Source organism: Emydura macquarii, unplaced genomic scaffold (assembly GCF_026122565.2).
Source record: "Emydura macquarii macquarii isolate MOO-44397 ecotype Brisbane River unplaced genomic scaffold, CSIRO-AGI_Emac_v2 contig_1876, whole genome shotgun sequence".
Taxonomy (NCBI): Eukaryota; Metazoa; Chordata; order Testudines; family Chelidae; genus Emydura; species Emydura macquarii.
In genome coordinates this window covers 1,449,691-1,470,529 of record NW_027132013.1, presented here as the reverse complement: position 1 = coordinate 1,470,529, position 20,839 = coordinate 1,449,691, and the positions used below count along the sequence as shown (strand labels likewise).

General features: G+C 42.7%; 1 protein-coding gene across 2 annotated transcripts in view; it reads left to right on the top strand.

Moving 5' to 3' along the window:
- The window catches only part of PRMT3 (protein arginine methyltransferase 3), a 92,809-nt gene extending 85,862 nt beyond the window's left edge, over nt 1–6,947 (top strand). For both annotated transcript variants that reach the window (XM_067558190.1, XM_067558189.1), the window contains one exon: nt 6,240–6,947. In XM_067558190.1, the coding sequence (XP_067414291.1) occupies nt 6,240–6,251 (12 nt within the window). In that variant the 3' untranslated portion in view covers nt 6,252–6,947. The remainder of the gene's footprint in view (nt 1–6,239) is intronic.
- The last annotated feature ends 13,892 nt before the right edge of the window (nt 6,948–20,839 follow it).

Sequence of the window (20,839 nt, the reverse complement as noted above, 5' to 3'; positions counted from 1 at the left end):
ACTGCATCCTGTGACAAACTCCTGCCATTCAATCATTTTAAATGTGGATATGGTGTCATATTTATGTTTAATATGGTATCTAGCTGACAGTTGCAAGAATAGATTTTTTTTTTTAAATCCATTTAAATTTGAAACAGTCCCACTTGGTTTTAAACAGTGCTGATAATGCTGCCTTTTCTTGGCTCATAGCTTTTGTTTATCCAAAGACAGCACTATACATTTCACCTTTTTCAACAACAACCAAAAGTTGCAGATGTTGACAATCTCTTTAGAAATCCTACTAAATAACAAGCATCTCTAGCTACTCTGAGACTAACAGCAATGGAGGGGAGACATGAGAAGGTAGTAGAGCAGTGTTCTTTATTGCAAGGCCCAGGAGCCAGTGGCGGCTCCCATCGACCCTAAGTGTGGCTCCCTGTTCATATTCCAATTTATTTTTAACATTAGAATATGTACCGAGCCTATCAAAGTCCGTCTTCTTGACCCCATGGTACGATGTGTGCCAATAAGTACATCTACGTATATCCATTGTATAATAACAGTAATATTACCATAGCTACCAACGTAGAACTCGGAGTGTTCAACCTTTGTGTTGTATATTATTTTTTGGCCCCAGTGAGTTACTGGAAAGAATGGATAGATTCTTAATTCCGTTGAAGAGAAAATCAGAAAGTGAAACAGGAGAAAAAGCAGATGAGAAGGTAACTGTGGATATTAATGAAACGAACAAACAAAAGTTTTCGTTATAGGAGTCGCTCTGTAACATTACACCATTAAGGAATAGCAAGCAATGTGTTAATTTAGTAGTTGATGTGGCTCTCACATTGAAAGTTTTTTGTCAAAGTGGTCCCCACTTGAAAAATAGTGAAGATCACTGTTGGAGAGGCTAGGGGATCGGTGGATGAAGATCAGTAAAGAATACAGCCTGCTGGGGGAGCAGCAAATTAATTTAATGCTTTACATAAATATCCTTCTATTTTATTATTGCACTGTTCATTACCATCCATTTTTAAGCAGAACTTCTCAGTTTTTCTGCATAAATGATAGTAAATAGCCCAGTTTATGGATTTTCCAAATGGTATTTACAATATTTTACTGTTTTGAAACCCTCGTAAGGCTGAAAGAAAAATAATTTGTTTATAAAGCTTTTTCAGTTACCTTTTTTCTAAATGTTTTGGAAAATGTTAAAGGGGAGAGCTTCTAAGGATGAACAGTTAATAGATAATTTAATCTTCAAAAAAAAAAAAAAAAACAAAAGAACCCAAACCCTAAGGATAATTCTGTTGCAGATCTGGTCTTAAAGGTTCCTCAGAACAAAGGTAGCCAACCTCGAGATCCCACTGCTAGGTAGTCCTATGATAAACCCAGAGGTCAAATTTCCCCACCGTGTGAAGGAATATGCATATTGATTGATGATCTCTTGAGAGTAGGCGGGATATTCATATGTAGCTTGACTCTTAATTCTTTTGAGCATCAGATTGGAAGATATGATGCCACAAACCAAAGCTAGACTGTTAGAGTACATCTAAATTAAATTCACTGGCAATACATGTTCCATTTGCAATTTGTCTTATGAGCCATGACTCAACTTTTGGATGCCATGTTAATTTGAATATCTAACTTCCAGAGGCGTTGCATATCCACAGCTTCTGTTAACTTCATTAGGAGATGCAGGTGCTCAGTGCCTCCAAAAATCAGGCTGTTATTGTATGGATGCTTAATTTTAGGTATTTATATCTGAAAAGTTTTGCTCGTGGATTAAACTTCTATTTTTAGTACAATCTGGTATGAAAGTGCTGATAATATTACAAAGCATTGAACGTACCCATGGATTTATAGATTTTTTTTTTCCCTAATGGCCATGAACTGTTATAAAGATCTAGTCTGACCACCCACATAACCCAGGCCATAGAAATTCACCCAGTTAATTCCTGCATCAAACCCATAATTTCTGATTAAAATATGTGCCTTATTTCTAGTCTGAATTTATCTAGCATCAGCCTTTAACCATTGGATTATCCATTCTTCATGAAGTTATGGAGTAGGTATTTCTGTACTTGATAAATAATCCATTTGTTATACATGGGTTTAAAAGAAACTGAACTATTGGACTAGAAACACAGTTTGTGCTGCATTCATACATGTATTCAAAAAGTTGTAATGAAATTTAAAACAAACTGAAGTGGACTCTAAATGACAACTATGAAAAGAATCTCAGCCATGTACTTCCTATGACAGATGGCATCACTGCAATTTTAACAGTTACAGTACATTCAAAAACCTAGTATTGGTTTCTTTTTTATAATTGAATATTTAGGGAACAAAGTGCAAGATAAACAGCTAAATAGATTAAATTTGCAAGAATGTTTCTGAATTGGTTAACTTAACATTGTCTTGTTACGTGCACACAACTTTTTGTGTTCACTTTTGCATGGGTACAAGTAACATACTTTATATATGCAGTCCTGTTTGCTCACATGCATAGAACATAAATGGATTTTGTGCAGCATGTTCCAGTAGAGAGGACATAGGACTGTGGGTTAGGACACTAGGGTCCTAATTCCAGTTTTTGCTGCCAACCTTCCATGTGTAAGTTAGTCAGTCCATTGGCTGTGCTTCCATTTTCCCACCTTTAAAATGGAGGTTTAATATTTACCTTCCTTTGTAAAACACTTTGATATTCATGGATGAAAAGTGCTATTCAAAAGCTAGATAGTGTTCGTGTTAGCCATGTTAGCAATATTAATTAATAGTAATGTAATGTTGTAATTTGTTGTTAAATAGTCATATTAGCAATAGCAATTAATATTACTGTGTCATAGGAAAGCTCAGGGCCCTCCTAAATAAAGACTTGAGTGCATAGTTCTTTGAGGCAGCTTATTACGAGCAGCTCAGAGAAGTGTCGGTCACCCTAAAGCTCCCGAGGACTTTCTGCCTTACAGACTCACATCACTAAGTTTTATACAGTATTCAGACAAAGAGAACAAAGAAAAAGATGACGTATTGCAGTACATTTCCATTAGCTCAACCTTTTCTACACTAAGATATACTAAGAAATTCCTCCATATTGCTAATTGAACAGGGCCCCTGATTACTATAACAACTATCTTTTGAAGCTAGCTAGCAATGTCCTGTTATTTACTGACAGCTGCAGAAACCTGCAACATCTGCAAAATGTACCTGTTTCAAGGCTGAGAAAGCTACTAAAAATCCAAGATGGAATTTTTAGCATACAAGATGGAGTCTTAAAAGCTTAATACAAAATAGAATATAGAACTAGGTATATAAGTGGAATACAAAAAATAAAGTATATAAAACTGTTCCTTCCACAACTGTTAATATTGAATTTTGTGCAAGTGACTCCTTGCACAGAGGTTCACTTCCCTGTTGAAAATCTGGCCTCTCAATTATGTTCATTGATAACTTATCTGAAATTGTAGGGTTTTTTCCAAGTGTTTTGGTCAGTAGTAAGTGCTGCTTTGAGTCATTTGCAAGTTCTGGCTCTTTAATGAAGGAATGAAAATTTACTGCATTATTTCATTTTTTGCTTTTTATTAACATTTCAATCTGAGAATACATGAAGAAATGTACAAAGTAAGCAACGGTGACTAGTTGCAGTTGTTCAGAATACTACAGCAGTTGTGCACCTCTTTATTTTCTGGGCAAATATGTATATTTATTTGTAGATCTCTGTCCTTTCTGTTTGTTCAGATCCATAAAGCATCAATCAGCTGTTGGTGGTCTTCATAACTCTAAACTCACTGCTATTCTCTTGGTCTGGAAATCTTGCATCAAGAAAAGTAAATTTTTCTAGAACAACCAAAATTGTAGCTCTGCAGAAACAGCTATTGTCCACGTCTATTATAAAAACATGCAGAAAAATGTATCCCTTTGGATATACGCTTGAAGTCTTTCCTGGGAGGATATTTTTATGTAACTCTGGAAAATTAAGAGCTGGATCCTGCCTACTGGCATATGTCCCCACAAATCTTATGCAGTCTGCTACATCAGACTAATCTTAAAAAAAAAAAAAAAAAAAAAATCAGCCACGCATACACTGGTACCAAATTGTTAATACTATTAATTTACCCTTATAATACCACCTTTCATTATAGGATCTGAAAGTGTTTTACAAACATTAATAAGCTTCAGAAATCTCTAAGATAGATTAAAAAAGTTAGGGAAGTTTTTATCCACTATTGAAGCACAAAGGTTTCTGGGATGAAACACAGTAGCTGTCTAACAGCTGTTTAATAGCAAATTCAGTGTTCAAAGAGTGTTCAATTGAAACATGGAGGGATGGAACTTAGGTAGGTAAGTGCAATTACTCAGTTGGGATATAGCCAGAAAACCAAAGGTAATTCTCCGTCCCCTCCCCCCACCCCGTCCTTACTCTTATGAAAAGAGCTTTGAGACCTCTGCCAAGACGTCTCCTTCGCATCTAAGCCATCTTGAGTTTAACAGAATGTAATCCTAATTGTGACTGATGTGACAGTGATTTGCCATATCCTGAACAAACCTTATGGAATTAAACCTTCTAAAATTAAGTTTTTGAGATCCAGCGTATTGAAAATGCAAATGTTTTTATATTGTGCGATTGTATAGAACTTTTTTAGGAGGAAAGCAGGATTAATGTAGTCTCTGGGAGATATTAGGAACTTCAAAGGACTTTTTGGGTCAATACATGTGAAGTGGATTTCCTAGGAAATATTTAGGGGTGAGGAGAATGCAAATAACCCACTTCGAAGCCATCCTTTTGAAGCTGCACTTTGAGCAAAAACCCTCTGTCCCACTGATTATCTAGTCATGATGTCTTCAAAGAGCCATGCTGGATGAATGAGAGGTTACGCTTGAGGGTTCTTGTTCAGAGCAAAGGGTGTGATGAACTTGAAACTACAGGAAAACCCGTAGGCAGGGATGAAAGGCCTCTCCTGACAGAGCCCATGTTGCAATAGGGGTGATCTCTGGTAAGCTTATTAGTGTGTGTAGTTTCTTTATTGTTTTTAATATGTTTTCTCTGTATTGCTTTTACCTTAAGAATAAATTTGTGCTTGGTTAGAAAGAACTCTTTGGTAACTTATAGCTGTGTCAGTTACACTGTATACCATCGGAGGAGAGAAGTGAAGCAGGCCTGCTTAGGTAAACTATTTTTCTGGGAATAACACAGTGAAGACAGGGAACTGTTGAGCCTGGAAATAACAGGAGGGAAAGGGATGTGTCTCCACCCTAGGGAGGCAACGACTGGGAAAGCTGGAAACCTGAGAGTGGGTCTTGGAGGGACAATATAGTTGTAGTTGCCTAGAACTGTTACACTAATTATGTTTATGCAGATTTTTAATTTCATGAAGATTTTTTTATTTAAACATTCCTCTGCAGGATCTGTCTAAAAACGAAACCGTCTAAAATCAAGGCCCAGGTTATTGTAATACAAATAGGAAACACTCCGCATACATGGTGAAAAGTCTTATACAGTTCACTGAGTTTTACTCCTTTGAGTTGGTTGTAGTAATGTCCCTGTTTACATATAGAACACATGGAAGGAATAACAGATGTACGCTTCAGGGAGTAATAATTTGCTTTTAATAGTGTTCTATTGCTAACACCAAATGTTTACTTCATGAAGAAGATTTCTAATATGTAATTAAAGCATTTAAAATTTTAACTTTTTCCTTAGGGAATGAGAGCTACTTCTTAAACTCAAGGGCAGAAGTAATACCAAAATGATGACTTTTTATATCTGCTATATTAATGAAGTATTGAGGAATGCTTCCAGAAGTTATTGCAAGTGGCCTGCTAAGCAGTTGGTGTGCATATCCTCCTAACTAGAAACAATTCTGAGAGGCTTGGGGGAGGAGAACTCTGTGTATGCAGGATATATTGAGTCCTTTGCTATAATCAGATAAATTGTATAGTAATCTTGATTGGAATTAATAGCTCACTGGATGGGTCAAATGAGAAGTTAACAGGTACAGTGAAACCTAACCTACATTAAGTCAATCAGTTTGACTGGCTAGATTCACAGTCAATGATTTTACTAATTGATAGAAGTAGGAAGATGCTTTCAGCACATAGCTGTAGCTTTTGTAATTTTCAGTGCCTCTTATTCATCTCTTGTCCTCTAAAACAGGCTCCTCATGCAAACCAATACAAGGGGAGAAATGTAATACTGCTATTCTAATTAAGCCATTTACTGGATCAAAATTAATGTAAATGCAATCTTTCTTTTTTTGCTCTTGTAGGTGAAGCCTTGAGAGGAAACATATCTGTCCTCAAGAATAGGAAGGATCCACGGTCCCTCATTATAACCCTTTCAGTGAACAATACAAAACAGACATATAGCCTGCAGTGAAAATACTAAACAGATGTCAAGAAATGCAAATTTTATATGTATCTGATGTAAATACTAAACAATTCTTCTAAATAAAAACGGTGTTTGCCTCAAGAATGATGCAAGATTTAGTTGGAACTGATTGGCTTATTTGTGTGGTCTTGCAGAGGTGATAGATCAGACAATGAAACCAAATCTGAGTGCATTTCATATAATCTGGAGAGAAGGAATGAAAAAGGTTTTAATTTAGATGACTCTACTAGAAAAGTATCAGATGTGGCTCTGAAATTCTTACCGTAACGATAACGTGCTGTCTGTAAAATTTTAATTCAGCGGAGCATACCTTATTCTTACTGTGCTAACTGGCAAACCGTATTATTGTCACCAAAAAAAAGACAGTCTTGCACAATTTCATAGCTAAGATTAAAAGAGAGCCAAATTCTATGCAGACCTCATTTAGTTTTTATTTGGAAAAATTCAGTAGGAGTAAGTGCTTCAGGATTTGGCCCATCACGCTCTAGTGATGAAGACTACATTTGTTTATATAAAATTTCTATTACTGTATGATGTATTGTCAATTGTGTAAATTGCTCTTGTCATAATAAACTATTAAAGTACATTTTGTTCTGCATTTGCCTTAATTTTCATTGTCCATTTATTGGAAAATTAAGAATTTCAATATCTACAATGGCTCTTCTAGTCATTACTGAGGATATTCCTGCATTGGTCTATGGATTGTCTTTCGCAAACTTGCACATGTATCTGGATAGTACAATCCTTCATTCACTCTGTCCCTCTTCAGAGCATCATTACACAAAAATGCAACTGATTGTTGTCATATATCCAATTCTCCCATCTAGCAAAACAAAAATTTGCCTTGGACTTTGTGCACAGGACAGGAATTTTACCCTGTGTTAAGAGTAAAAATTGACATTGCTTTAATGTTTAATATTGTACACGGTAACGTACAAAACAAAAGATTCAAAAATTCAAGGGCCAAATTTTCAAGAGCTCAGCTCCCATTTAGGCACCTTAAATGGGAGCAGCTGGGGGCTGAATCCTTCTGAAAACCTGGCTACTTCATGTAGAGGCCTAAGTGGGAGCTGAGGTGTCCTTAAAAATCACTCAACATTCCTGCAGTAACATTATCCCATCTGCATCATGCAGCTTGTGGTGATTAATGACCACTTGCAAAGTTTGAACCCACCTTTCCCTGTTCGCAGGGGGAGGAGGAGGGCATTTTATTTAGTTTTGGTGTTTGAGCCCGTTTCTAATTAATAAAGTCTATAAATGTTCCTAAGCAGCACTGTGGTTCCAGACAACAAAGTTCCATTAGTTCATTGATGGCAACTCACCTATTTTAATTGTTCAGTCTGAGGTGAAGTACAGCGGGTGAATGGAATAGCACAAATGACTAGATAATTAACTTTTTTAATTTTCAGTTTCTACTGTTACCTGTGCTAAGGCAGGTGGGGTTTTTAAAAATGATCTTGACAATATCCATTGTAACCAAATGCAATTCTGCTGAAAATCTCTTGCTCACCCTGTCAGTTCAGTGTAGAGGTATTAAGAACATGGGTGCATCAGAATTCTAATTAACTTAAATCTTTAACTGTAAAAATAAGTTTTAGCACTAAATTTTGTGTCCTCTTTAGGAGAAAAGATTTTTTTTTTAAACATTCTGAGACTCATTTAACCCTACATGTTGAAGCAACGTATAGAAAAGGGAGTGGGGATGGCGAAGAGGGAGCCAGTTAATTTTTTCAGCCAAAACCTTTGGCCAGTTTAGAGCCATATTTGCCATCAGGGGAAGGGAGAATAGGCATTTTCTTCAATCCTTAAATTTAACATCCGTTTTAATAATATTTTGTGAGAACAGCTCAATACTTAAAGGAAGATCCCCAAGAACTTGATCATTAATGGTGGTTAATGATTAGTTTGCTAGTTAATGGCTCAAAGACTGCAGGCTATTAAAGCTAACAGATTGGTCATTAGCTGCAGTAACTACAGAATTTGTGGAGAAAGCTACCGTATTCAATTATCTCTTCTAGTAACCCATAATTATTTTTGGTTTTACATACACCCCCCCCCCCACCCCTTAAATGGGAAATAGTTTGAAAATTATTCATTAGTAGTTAATATTCTCGCAAATGATATGTACCATTTGCTGTGTTTATAGATGTTTGATCCTGTAACCCTGCAAAGCTTTCAGAGAGCAAGAATGTTAGCTTTATTGAGGGATAACTAGTCAAAAAACCTGAATGTGCTTCCAGTAAACACGAGTTATTAACATCAGTCATCTATTTTCCCACAGGTATAATTTACATAAAAGGCATAGACCAAGACCAAATGCAAGACTGCTGCATTTGTTTAATGGTTGATGAAAACTCTATAAATATCTCTTCAGATGAACATCAGGACTCCGATTGTACTTTCACAAACACATTCAGACTCTGGCTAAAACCATATTCATGTGCCTTTCAATATAAGTGGCCTGATCTGAAACAGTGTTGGGCACCTGCTGCTCCCAACTTGTATTTAGATGCTGGACGATAGGAAACCCAATTTGAAAATTAACCTGTCCTTTTCCAGCAAGGTCAAGGTTTTTGGTTTTTGTTTTATAAGCTTTTGAATGGCGTTTGTACGTTTGTCTGGTCAAGCTGCAAAAGCGATCTCCTGATTTACCCATGGGAGAGGGGAAGCCAAACATTAACATGGATGCAGCTCGAGGTCCTTCATTAGCAAGTGTCTCTTGAATGAGCCTCCTGCTGGGGGCCCTAATAGCATTTCTTCATATGTACCTTAGTTTGTCCTTGCTCTTTATGCTTTTGCATGGTGTTTGCTTTAATGAGACACAACGCCTGTGATATAGAAAAAGGCTTTTGATCCTCAGATAGACAAAGCTCTAAGGGGAATTCAGAAAGGTGGTGGATATATTTACAAACACTCATGTAGGCTGCTATCAAAATTACAAGTCACTTTTTTCATTCCAGTCAGCTGAATTTTCAAGTGTACAGATGGTCTAGCAATTGTCATGTGTGAGCATACCTATTTAATAGTTCCTGACATTCCCTGCAGTTATGATGCTTAACACACTATTGGCATTTTATGAAAAAAAGGTTTATTGGTTCATTAGGGGTTTTGGTAGGGTGCTACAACAGCTTCACGAACACCTGCTTATGACTTCCTCTCTGCTGGAGGAAGCAGAGAGAGCCCAAAGCCCTGACCATTAATATCATGAGTCTGGAGAGGAGGAGTGAAAGAGCAGAGGGAAGGAGGGAGCTGCCTGCAGGAAACTTTAAGCCTGGAGCAAGCTTGCTAAATGAGCTAACCAGAGACATGGAGTGTGGGGAGGGAACCACAAGCAGCTGGTTCCTTGTAAGAGAATCAAAGCTGCTGTTAGGGGGGCTGATCCTGGGAGTCTACAGGTAAGTCAGCTCTGAACTGGACAACTGCAAGCTGAACTCCAGGCAGGTCACCCCCTAAGGACTCATTCAAAAAACAAAAAGGACTAGAAGGAACCCTTTCAGTTGCCCAGGATCTGAGGTCAGAGCTATGCCTTGGGACAGATACTTGGGTCTCTAACTCAGAAGCAAAACTCATTGTCTGAATAAACTCAGACCCCTGTAAGAGTGTCTCTGTAAAAGGGCCTGGAAGCAGGAGAATAAAGGTCAGAGCAGAGGTAACCTGGCCCCACAAGAATGCACAGAGGCAGCCAACTCATTTGCAAGGTGTGAGAGCCAAAGTTTTGGGAAAGGAATGGCCTTTATAACTAGGTGTTGTAGCCATTTTGCCGATTTCCCAGTGGAAAACCCTTTCTGTTCACAATATTTGATTTCTAGAAATAAATTTCAGGAGTCAGTATTCAGCAGCTTTGGTAACACAATGTAGGTAAGTTCGTCGTCATTAATCAAAATACTCTGTTCCAGAATCTCTCTTCAAATAGCACCAGTATGATATGAATATAAAGAAAAAATCTGTATAAAAGTGCTGTCTAAGGGGTTTAACGAGATTTCGAGCAAACTAGCTGGAATTATTCCACTGAAAGATTTTGTTTATAAAAAATTTAAAATTCTTAGAGTACTGCACGCTTGCAGGAGGAACAATGAACGGAACTATTTGAAAAGGCACTTCTCCAATTACCAGCCAAAACATGACTTCTGTTGAACAGCTTTGACATTACATTCACTTAAAACAGTTCAAGGTCATTAGCTGCCTCAGGGCAAACGTGACTCTTGTACTGAAGACTTAGCATGTAAGTATGGTTACATTTTGTTTTCTGATACTCTTTCATATATTTATATTGAAGTCTGTACATGTAGGGTTAAATATTTGGTGATCTGTGTTTGCACACAGGCAAACACGTGTCCAGGTGTCAGATTCAAATTCCTGTGCACACAAATACATGTGCAAATCCTATCACACCTTTATGCACAGATGTTAGTGGTTGACAATGCATGCATGAGTGGAAGCATGTGCACAAATATAGGATGATTTGTCCACCACTGGGGAATAGTATTTCTTTATTCTGCTACTGGCTTGGGCTCTTAGTTTTATAAGTTTATTTAAACTTTATTTACATTTCAGATTAAAAAAAATATTGGGCCAGTTTGGTCCAGTTTGCTTGTTGCAGAGTGCCATGTAAATTTACAATTCTATTTAAACAACTTTTACCTGTAATCATATAATAAGCAGTACATGAACTGCAGTATCATTGACACCTAACTGTAAAATAGCTTATTTTCTATTATTGATATATTTAGAATATTTGCTGTGTGTTGTTCCTGTACTGGAATATTATATGTATGTGCATGCTCATGAGTGTGCACATGCAAACGCACACACATATAGAGGCCCAAGTTGTACAGTATTTGTGCCCTACAGTAGGTTTAAATGTGTAAGTTTGTGCACAGCCACCACATTCAACTATAGTATACGGTATATCGAAAAAACCAGTTTGATCCAAGTTCTGGTTTGAACAAAAAATAGCTTGTATTATTTTTAATAAGGTGGGTTACCAATTGTTATACCAGGCACTGCTGCTCGCAGCTGCCTGCAAGTTCTGGATACCAGGTGAGGAATAAACACGCCCACACCAGGTAGGTACACTTATCTTTAATCACATCTTACGCTCCAAACAGCAATGGGAGACTCTATGGTGAGCTGCAAAGCGGGCTGCCGGGGGATTTTGCCACGCAATCCAAGTGGATTCATGGCCGAGTCTCGTGGCGCAATTTGCATTTCAAGCTTTTATCCAGCATTCTCTGGGGAACAGCAAGCATTGGCTCATTTACAGCACGTGACCTTGCTTCCTCACTTTCCTCCTCTTTTGGCACCACAGACAAATTCACACGACCTTGCACAGCCTGTTTACCAAGCTGAGCAGCGCCTCTCATCAAACTGGTTCTGACCAGGCCTGTCAAGCCCCTATCTCTGTCCAACGCGTCACAAATATCTTCCGCGGCCTACAATCTACCCCTTGGCGAGGCGGGTATGGTCTGACCGTTGGTGATGTGCTGCAAATACAAAACACTCCTGTATACTTTCTTCAATCTACAACAAACATAAACATTCCAAATACTAACCACTACACTTACCACTAACATAAGTAATATTAAATTTAAAAACTTGCTGGCCCCAGGGGACCAATTTAAAAACATATCATACCAATGACATACCGTTAACTGTGGGCTATGATATGCTAAGCAGACCACCCCTTGGCTGTCAATTGTCATTCTAACTGTTGCTACCCTGGCCGAAGCCTTGGCTCGGGCAAACAGGTGCTGCACTTGTCACCCTTCTAATTGTATTCCTGAAGCCACGGGTGTGGTAACCTTTAAGTTCTCTACCTGGGTCTCATAAGCAGTGAGTGAATAGCTTCGCTCGGTGTCAGAATTCATCAGGGAGGTAATCTCGTCCCTGCGGTCTACCCCTCTGGCTATTATTGTGCCCAGATCTCGTTGGATGCGCAGTGGGGGTATGGGCCACATGAAGTGGGTATATTGCCAGCACCCAGGGACATAACTTGAAACATTAACTCGGGACATGTCAAAGATTAAGGTAACATCCCAGATTAGGGCTGCTTGTATCATAAACTGGCAAGCTGACACTTGCTGCACCACGGCGCCCTCGGATGAGGCACCGGGTTGACCCCTGTGGACGCTCCCTCAGGCGGCAGTACGGTCCCAAGAAGCGACTGCGGCCCTGCTTAGTGGGTAATACCATAAACAAGCAAAGATCTTTGGCTGACCCGGGTTGCCGGGGCGGCCTAACAAATTAGGAGCATACACTACCAACGTTTCATTGGGGGACAGTATTCCAGTGGTACCCGCTGCCAGGCAACTTAGAATCCATACTCAGGTTGCCTCCAGCTCAGCCCGAGTGGGTTTCCTCCCCCATCCCCCCGGGGGCTTCCCCTGAGCACCTAACAATAATTATATCCATGGCCGGGACAAGTGTCCAAAATATATTCCCATTCCCCACCACCCAAATATGCCCCTGGTTCCATCTGGTGGTCCAATTACAGTTCATGGTAATGTTTTACCGCCAACACGCCCCAGTCCTGGTGGCCCCCTTGAACTGTGGTCCAGTTGACACACGGGTTTGTTGTAGCATTCAGATGGGAGGCCGTCAGGCTGCACATAGCGTAGATGGGATGCGGACCCTGCTGGCAGGCTGAACATTGTTGCCACACGAGGGTTTCTGCCCAGATTGTGAGAATAATCTGGCGGCAGGAACATAAACAGGCTGGTTATCATTTTTCAACAAAATTGCAAATGTGTCACCTGGGCCCTCAGCAAATATCTCCCCCTCTTTTCGGGCTTTCCCTGGCATATGAACCCATATCTTTTGCCCCATACTTCCAAAGCCACTGAGTCCCCTTCTGGTAGGGGGCCCTGGACATTCACTCACCAGTACCTCAGTGCTCGCTCACAGATCAACTGGGCTATTCGGTCCCCCTGGTGAATGGTAACTGTCGCAGGACCGAGATTGTGTAAGAGTACCTTTACTTCCCCCCCTATAATCCCCCACCCAACACCACAATGCCCTGTAGTGCCAAACTTGAACGGGGTGCTATGCACCCATAGCGGAGTTCCATACCCAACCCTGTGGGGATTAGGTGTCTTGAGCCCAGGGTTAAAATCTCCGGCAATACGCTCCTTAAATCCAATCCTACACTGCCCTCTGTTACTCAAATGAACAAAGTTGCCATGGGGGACACACGCCACACCCGCAGTGCGCGCACTTTGGGCACTGTGGGTGGGTTCACATGTCTTTAGTAAGGTGTGGTGCCCTGCACCAGCGATTATTCAAGATTAAACACTGCTCGGTCAAGAACTTTTGGCCACTCCTTCAAGGAGTGGGCTGGAGTCAATTTCTTTATTTGCTCCTTCAGTGGGCCGTTGTATCACTCAATCAGGCCCGCTGCTTGGGGGTGATACGGTATGTGCTGCACCCACCGGATTCTCAAATCTTCAGCCCACTGTTGTATTGTCTGTCCAGTAAAGTGGGAGCCTTGGTCACATTGTACCTTCTCTGGGGTTCCATTCATCTTAATCAACTGGCTCACTCCGTCCATGGTGGTTTGCTGGGTGGCCCTTGCCGCTGGATATACCTGCAGAACTCCAGAAAAGGTGTCTACCATGGTCAAGGCATACTGTTTATGATTTTCCACTAGTAGATTTGCCATACTTGGCCTGGACGGGTCCCTCGCTTTAGGGACCCAGCGGGGTGCTTCATCCAAGGTTGTATTCGCACAGTTGTGCACACTGAGCAGTTCTCCAGCACTGTCTGAATCACATCCCGGTTTGTTGGGATGCCTCACTGACGGGCCCACTGTGTGGTGGCCTCCATTCCTCTGTGGCCTCCTTGTCCGTGTGCCCAGTGGACCAGTGCCTCCGCAACTGGCTCAAGCATCCTTACTGCTTACAGATGATCAGCTTCTTGATTAGCCAGGTGGGCTGACCGGCCCCCCTTTTGGTGGGCATCGACATGTCCAATAAAAGTCTGTTTCTGTTGTGCTGCTTGCCACAGTCCTTCCCAGAACTCTCCCCTACCCCAGACTGGTCGTCCCTGAATTGTCCATTGGTGTGCCCGCCATAGCAGGCTTCTTTGGGTCAGACCCTTATAGACGGCCCAGCTGTCTGTATAGATGTGCATGGGGCCCTCTTCGTCATCCAGTACGGCTAGTTCAACTGCTTTTAACTATGCATACTGGCTGGATCCTCTGGTTCTTTCCACATAAATGATGGTGTCCTCTTCTGGTCGGTATGCGACAGCACGCCAGCGGCGCTCCACCTTCTCATAGGCAGCAGAGCCGTCAGTGAACCAGGTTTTAGCTTGCTCCGCCTCTGAGAGAAGTTCGAGCGGGGGGGGGGGGCCCTCTCCAATGGGGGCTTTCTCTAGCACAGGGCCGGGGACTGCAGCTTGCTCATTATCAGCTTCAAACTGAACGCCTCCTATCAGACGCTGCTGAGTGTTGGATGGTGCTCCCCTCTCCCCCCCTCCCCCAGGTGGGCCCTCTCTTGCAGATCAAGTTTCCACTTGAAAAGCGTTTGGCTCTGTGCCACCCCTGTACATGCTCCCAGGCCTCAATCATTCACCCACCCCGCAATGGATACCTGTGTATGCATGGCTGAAGGGGCTGCCTTGGTCAGTCTCTCAGAGGGCCTGATACACAGCGGCTATCTGTTGCTCTAGCGGGGTGTAACGATCCACTCCGCCTCCCCCTCCCCCCACATCTTGGACTGGAATCCTATAGGTACTCAGCCCATGGTTTGGCACTGCCAAAGACTCCAGGAGGCTACCCCATCCTGAACCAGCACGTCCAGTTCCAACGGCTGACTCTTTACAAGGAGTCCTAATGTTTCATACTGAAGGAGTGTCTCCTTGGCTGCTCCAGAGGCGGTCTGTTGCACAGGTCCCCACTCAAATACAGCTTTCTTTTTCGTGACATGATAAATGGGCCGTAACAGCAGACCTAAATGTGGGATGAATGGGCACCAGAAGCCCAGCAGGCCTGTGAAGGCTTGTGCCTCCTGTATTGACGTGGGAGCCTTCAGGTCCGCCACAGTTTTCAGAACTTTCTCAGGGATCACTCGTTGAGGCCCTGCTGGATCATGCCCAGGAACGTTACCTCTCAGGCTGGGCCCTGTACCTTCTCGGGGTTAATCTTCCACCCCCTCTCTCGCAGGTGGTGCACGGTCTGGTCCAGGGTCTGTTGGACCCCCTCTGGATCATCCCCTGTCAACAGGATGTCATCTATGTAGGGGAAACGCCTCACTCCCTCCGTTTGCGGGGGGAGGAGGACCCATTTCCAAGTCCCAAGACACCAGTCCATGGCTTGGCTCTCCGCGGCCAGGGGAATGGAAAAGAACACATTAGCCAAGTCTATCACGGCGTGCCACTGCCCCGCCTCTTGAGCCATCTGCTCCACAATGGTAATGATATCAGGGACAGCTGTGCTTAGCGGCGGCGCACGCTTGTTCAGGTTCCGATAATCCACTGTCATTCTCCAAGACCCATCGGGCTTAAGCACGGGCCACACTGGACTATTGTATGGGCTGGTGGCAGGGCGTAAGATCTCTACCCACAACAGCTCTGCAATAGTCTTCTCTAATTCCTTACGTCCCCCCGGCAACCGATACTGGGGGGGGGGGGGGTGCACTGGAGAAGGGGAGAGGTACTACCAATGGGGTCCATTTGGCTTGCCCCCTCAGGACCACCTTCATGGCCCTGATGCCCACGGAGATCTGTTCCTACAATATACTCTGGGATCGTAAACACCAGGACAACAGCCAACAAGGTGGGGGGGCCCACCACCCCTGGCAAGCCACAATCAAACTGGCTTAGCCTCTATCTGGGCTCCCCCATAGCCGTCTACTACAACCTGCGCTCCCGGGAACCGGCTGGGATTCCCGTGGACCAGCGTCATTTTGGCCACCGTGTCCACGAGGGCCATCACCCACTGGGGGTTTCTCCCCTTTCTCCAATAAATAGTCAGCAGTACATAAGGGCACCAGTGCCCTATGGTGAAAGCTCATACCGCAATGCCTGGGGGGGGGACCCACCACCCCTTCATGCCAGTGGGCTCAGGGTCTTTCATTGAGTCAACCCAGGTACAAGGATTACTTAGGCTCATTGGGGGGCGGGGACGATGGTGTGGATTCCCCCTCTTCTGTCCCCACCTCCCCCCTCTTTTTTTTTTTTTGCTTCAATTCTTTCCAGCATTCTCACAGCACCACATTGGGCTGCCCGCATTTCCTACAATCCTAAAATACAAAAAAACCCCACATTTTTCTACCCCCCTTTGGGAATGGCAAATCATTGCTTAAAACACCTTTCTTTTACAAATTTTCTTGCTAATTGCAGGCAAAACAATCTTCATATTTTCCTGTGCCCGGCTGACTTTTTCACAGCCATAACTTTGGTTTTTAAAAGCTATTGCATTTTATGAAGCCTGGAAGTGTCCAAAGGGTTAAGTACTGTCCAAAATTCCTTCTGATAACAAGCTCAAAAAAACAGAAGTACAGGTGTGTGTGGGGGAAAACAACCAATTAACCTTGTATAATCAGTGGAAATTCCAGGCTGACAGTAACACATTCTTTAACCCTTTAATCAGGGATTCACAATGGCTGTGGTTAGCCAAGGTTTTCCAGATCAGCCCAGAACGCCTGCACCCCCCGTCTCCATTTCACGAGTCGGTCCTCCAGGGTGCGGAGCGCGGTCAGTAGGAGCCATCCCCGCTCTTCCACCGCCTTCCGCTCCGCCCACCCTCTTTTTTCCAGCCGAAGCTCATCCATGCCCTTGCCAGCCCAACGGCCTCCACACTCTCAAGCTCCAGCCATGCGGTTGGCGCAGCCCACCGACCGACCTTTTCAGCCACGGGGGACCACATTCCGGAACTGGGCCACCTGGGGATGCGGCTGACACCCCCCTCCTCCCTTGTGCTTTTGTCCCAAACAAAGGCATGCTTCCTTCCCTGGTATCCTGTTCGTGATGCCAATTGTTATGCCAGGCACTGCTGCTCACAGCTGCTTGCAGGTTCTGGATACCAGGGGAGGAGTAAACACGCCCATACCAGTTAGGTACACTTACCTTTAATCATGTCTTATGCTCCAAACAGCAATGGGAGACTCTATGGCAAGCTGCGAAGCGGGCTGCCGGGGGATTTTGCCATGCAGTCCAAGTGGATTCCGAGTCTCGTTGCGCAATTTGCATTTCAAGCTTTTATACAGCATTCTCTGGGCATTGGCTAATTTACAGCACGTGACCTTGCTTCCTCACTTTCCTCCTCTTTTGGCACCACAGACAAATTCACACAACCTTACACAGCCTGTTTACCAAGCTGAGCGGCGCCTCTTATCAAACCGGTTCTGACCAGGCCCGTCAAGCCCCTATCTCTGTCCAGCACATCACAAATATCTTCCACGGCCTACACCAATACAGTCAGATTCTTTTTAAAAAAAATCCATTTGTAGCATGATCACCTCTTTAGATATTGAACATAAAACCTTAGAAAGCTAAGAACTAGATTCGCGATAGGTCTTAGGCATCTAAATCCCAGAATCAGGCCCCACTGGGATCCACAAAACCCCAGCTCAGCTGCCCTCAAACCCTGTAGGCACCTAAACTTGCTTTTTGCAGTAAAAGTTCCCTAGGCACCTAAGTTTCTGCCTCTGCATATGTACACTGCAGTCCCAAACCAGCATCTGTGTGTTGCACAAACTGGGAGACGACAGGCATTTCTCTGCCTTACTTGCCTGTGGGTCCCAATCTAGTAACAGGCTCTGAGCCTGCTTACTGGATTGGGCCCCTATAGGTAAGCCTATCCAAAAGGGCGATAGGAGGCCCTCCTTCCAAACTTCTTAGCCTAGTGTGTACGGTACTTGCCTGTGATGTGGAAACTCTTGGTTCAAATCCACCCCCACCCCTTTCCTGAGGAGAAGGGACCTGCTGCTTCTCATGTGAGTGTCCTAACCACTGGGCTATGCGATATGCTGATGTGGGGCTCCTTCCGTCTTTCCTAAATGCTGTGAGTCGCAGTGATACACTCCAAACAGAATGTCAGCATTGCTCTCGATAAATCCAACTATTAATGAAAGGTCAATAATGTCTAGGAGAGGAAATATCGGAACTTTGCCATGCGTAGTTCCTTGTGATTAAGCCACTGGACTGGTATGCAGGAGATCAGAGTTCAAGTCCTGGCTCTGCCAGAGACTACCTGTGTGACTGTAGCTGTGATCCTGGAAACACACATGTAGAAACTGCATCAAAAGGATTATTCATGTGCTTAAAGCTGAGCACATGTGTAGTTGTCAGACTGAAGCCTACATCAATATCTTTTGCTCAGCCTCAGTTCCCAACTTGTACATTGGGAATAATGCTTCCCTACTTGCTGGAGTATTGAGGATAAATGCACTAAAATTTGTGTGGCAGCCATGATATAGTGAGTGTATGTGGCCATATAAGAACCTTTGAAAGATATACTGAAGGTTGCTTGTACTATATAAATTACCAAGCACTGAACAAGCATCCTTAAATGCTGACACAGGTTAAAACAATGACATCCAGTTACACCAAACGTAATGGATGATATGGAAGAGAGAAAATATAGGGGGCAGCTAAAACAAATGCCCTGAGCACAGCAGAGAACTACCCTGAGAGGCTTGAGAAATTAAACCTGCGTAGAAAATGAGTTTTGTCTTTGTTGTCAGGAATGTCTAGAGTACAACAGGAGGAAGTCTCGGCATGAAGGAGCTAAAGAATAAGAATAAATGATAAAAGGTTAGAGGGTATGGCTTGCTCAGGAGATTGGATTGCTCAGGTGGTGAGAGATGGAGCCTTTCACCTCACCACCAAGTGGTTCAGTACAAGTCCAAATGACTTAAAATTGTAACTACTTTGATGACTGTTTGGCCTAAGTTGAATTCAGTAGGTAGTCGGTCAACTTTAGTCAACTTTAGTCTTTTGTGGCAGCATCAGTGGCACAGGGACAAGAAAACTGATCTACCATCTTACTGCTTACGATGGTGCATCTGGGTCTGAGGTAAGGCATGTTAATGGGATGTTTTGAAAGCCTGCATGTATTGTCCATCTACTAGTCTGCGAATAGAGGGCTGCAGCTTCACTGAACTCTGATCTACGCAGCTGTTCCTTCATATTTCAGAACAGAAATTAGCCCTTGTTACAGAGAAATCCATGAATCCTTACTGTAAAGTGAGAGTTTTATTTGGTTGCTTAAGTTCTTACTGACACTTTCAGTGTTCCAGACAGCTCTGAACCCTGCCATGGCAAATAGAAAGTGGGCTTTAGCTTTACCCAACCAAACAATAGTACCATGCAACAATCCATGTACAGCTTTACAACACTTCATTGCTGCTCTTGCAAAGATTAACCAAAGCAAAACAAAAGCCTCGTAATGAGAGCTATAGCAAATTAAAGGGGAATAAAACTTACTCAACAAGTTAATTCTATTTTCCACTTGGGTACTGTTCATAAGTTACTATGGAAAAGTGTATAGGGAGTGGAAGCAAACGTGCTCTACTGAAAGAATGTATTTTGCCTCCTCACAACAAAACCTATAACCCGCCTCTGCCCCCCACCTCCCGAGTGTTTGTGTTGATATGGAGAGATTACACCTGTGCAAAGTAGGTATGAAAATGACCATACAAGGTTAAGATACTGAGGGATCAGGCCCTTGGGGATAGTGTATATTAGGGAAATCTGCACTGTTGCGAACTCCTAATGTAAACTCCTAATGTAAACTTGCTGCAAAGTGACATTACCAGCATAAGTCGTGCTGGTACATGCCCCTCTTCATGCTGTGCAGTACATCTACATTTAGGATTTAACTCCGCAAATTCCCCTGATGTAGACAGGTATTTTATCTAACCATATGTGCAGTTCCTATATGGCACAGTAACAAGTGCTCTATTTTACTATTTCTTTAGAGTTATAAAATGGGGGTGACTATCCAAGGCTCGCGAAATGCTGTATATTCGAAACATAAATATACACACACTTGGTTATCTAGCAGTTACTGACAGTTGGGTTCATTTACAGTCAACAATTGCCAATCACTATTAGAATTTAGTGTCCGACAATTCCCCTAACTTTGGCTGATAGAAGAAATTTCCACTGATATCTGGAATTTCCTTTAGACAGAGGAAGGATGTTCTGGTGGTGAAAGTGCTTGCCTGGGACTTGGGAACCTGGGTCATATAAGTATTCTAGATAAAAATAACTGACTACTGGGGGACACTATCTGAACCTTAGTTATCCAGAACAAAGTAATCAAGCTTGAACTGTAAATAGAATTGAATTTTGATTAAGCCATTTAATGAGTTATGCAAAGAAGGGAAGTGAGCAGGGATAGAAGCTCCTAATAACATTGACCTCTGTCACAACACTGGACATCCTGGAACCAAAATCCATTCAGATGGAAAATTGGATGGGGTGTGAGCCTGGAGCAGGACTTGGCTGTAACTCAGTTGCTATGGCTGGACTACA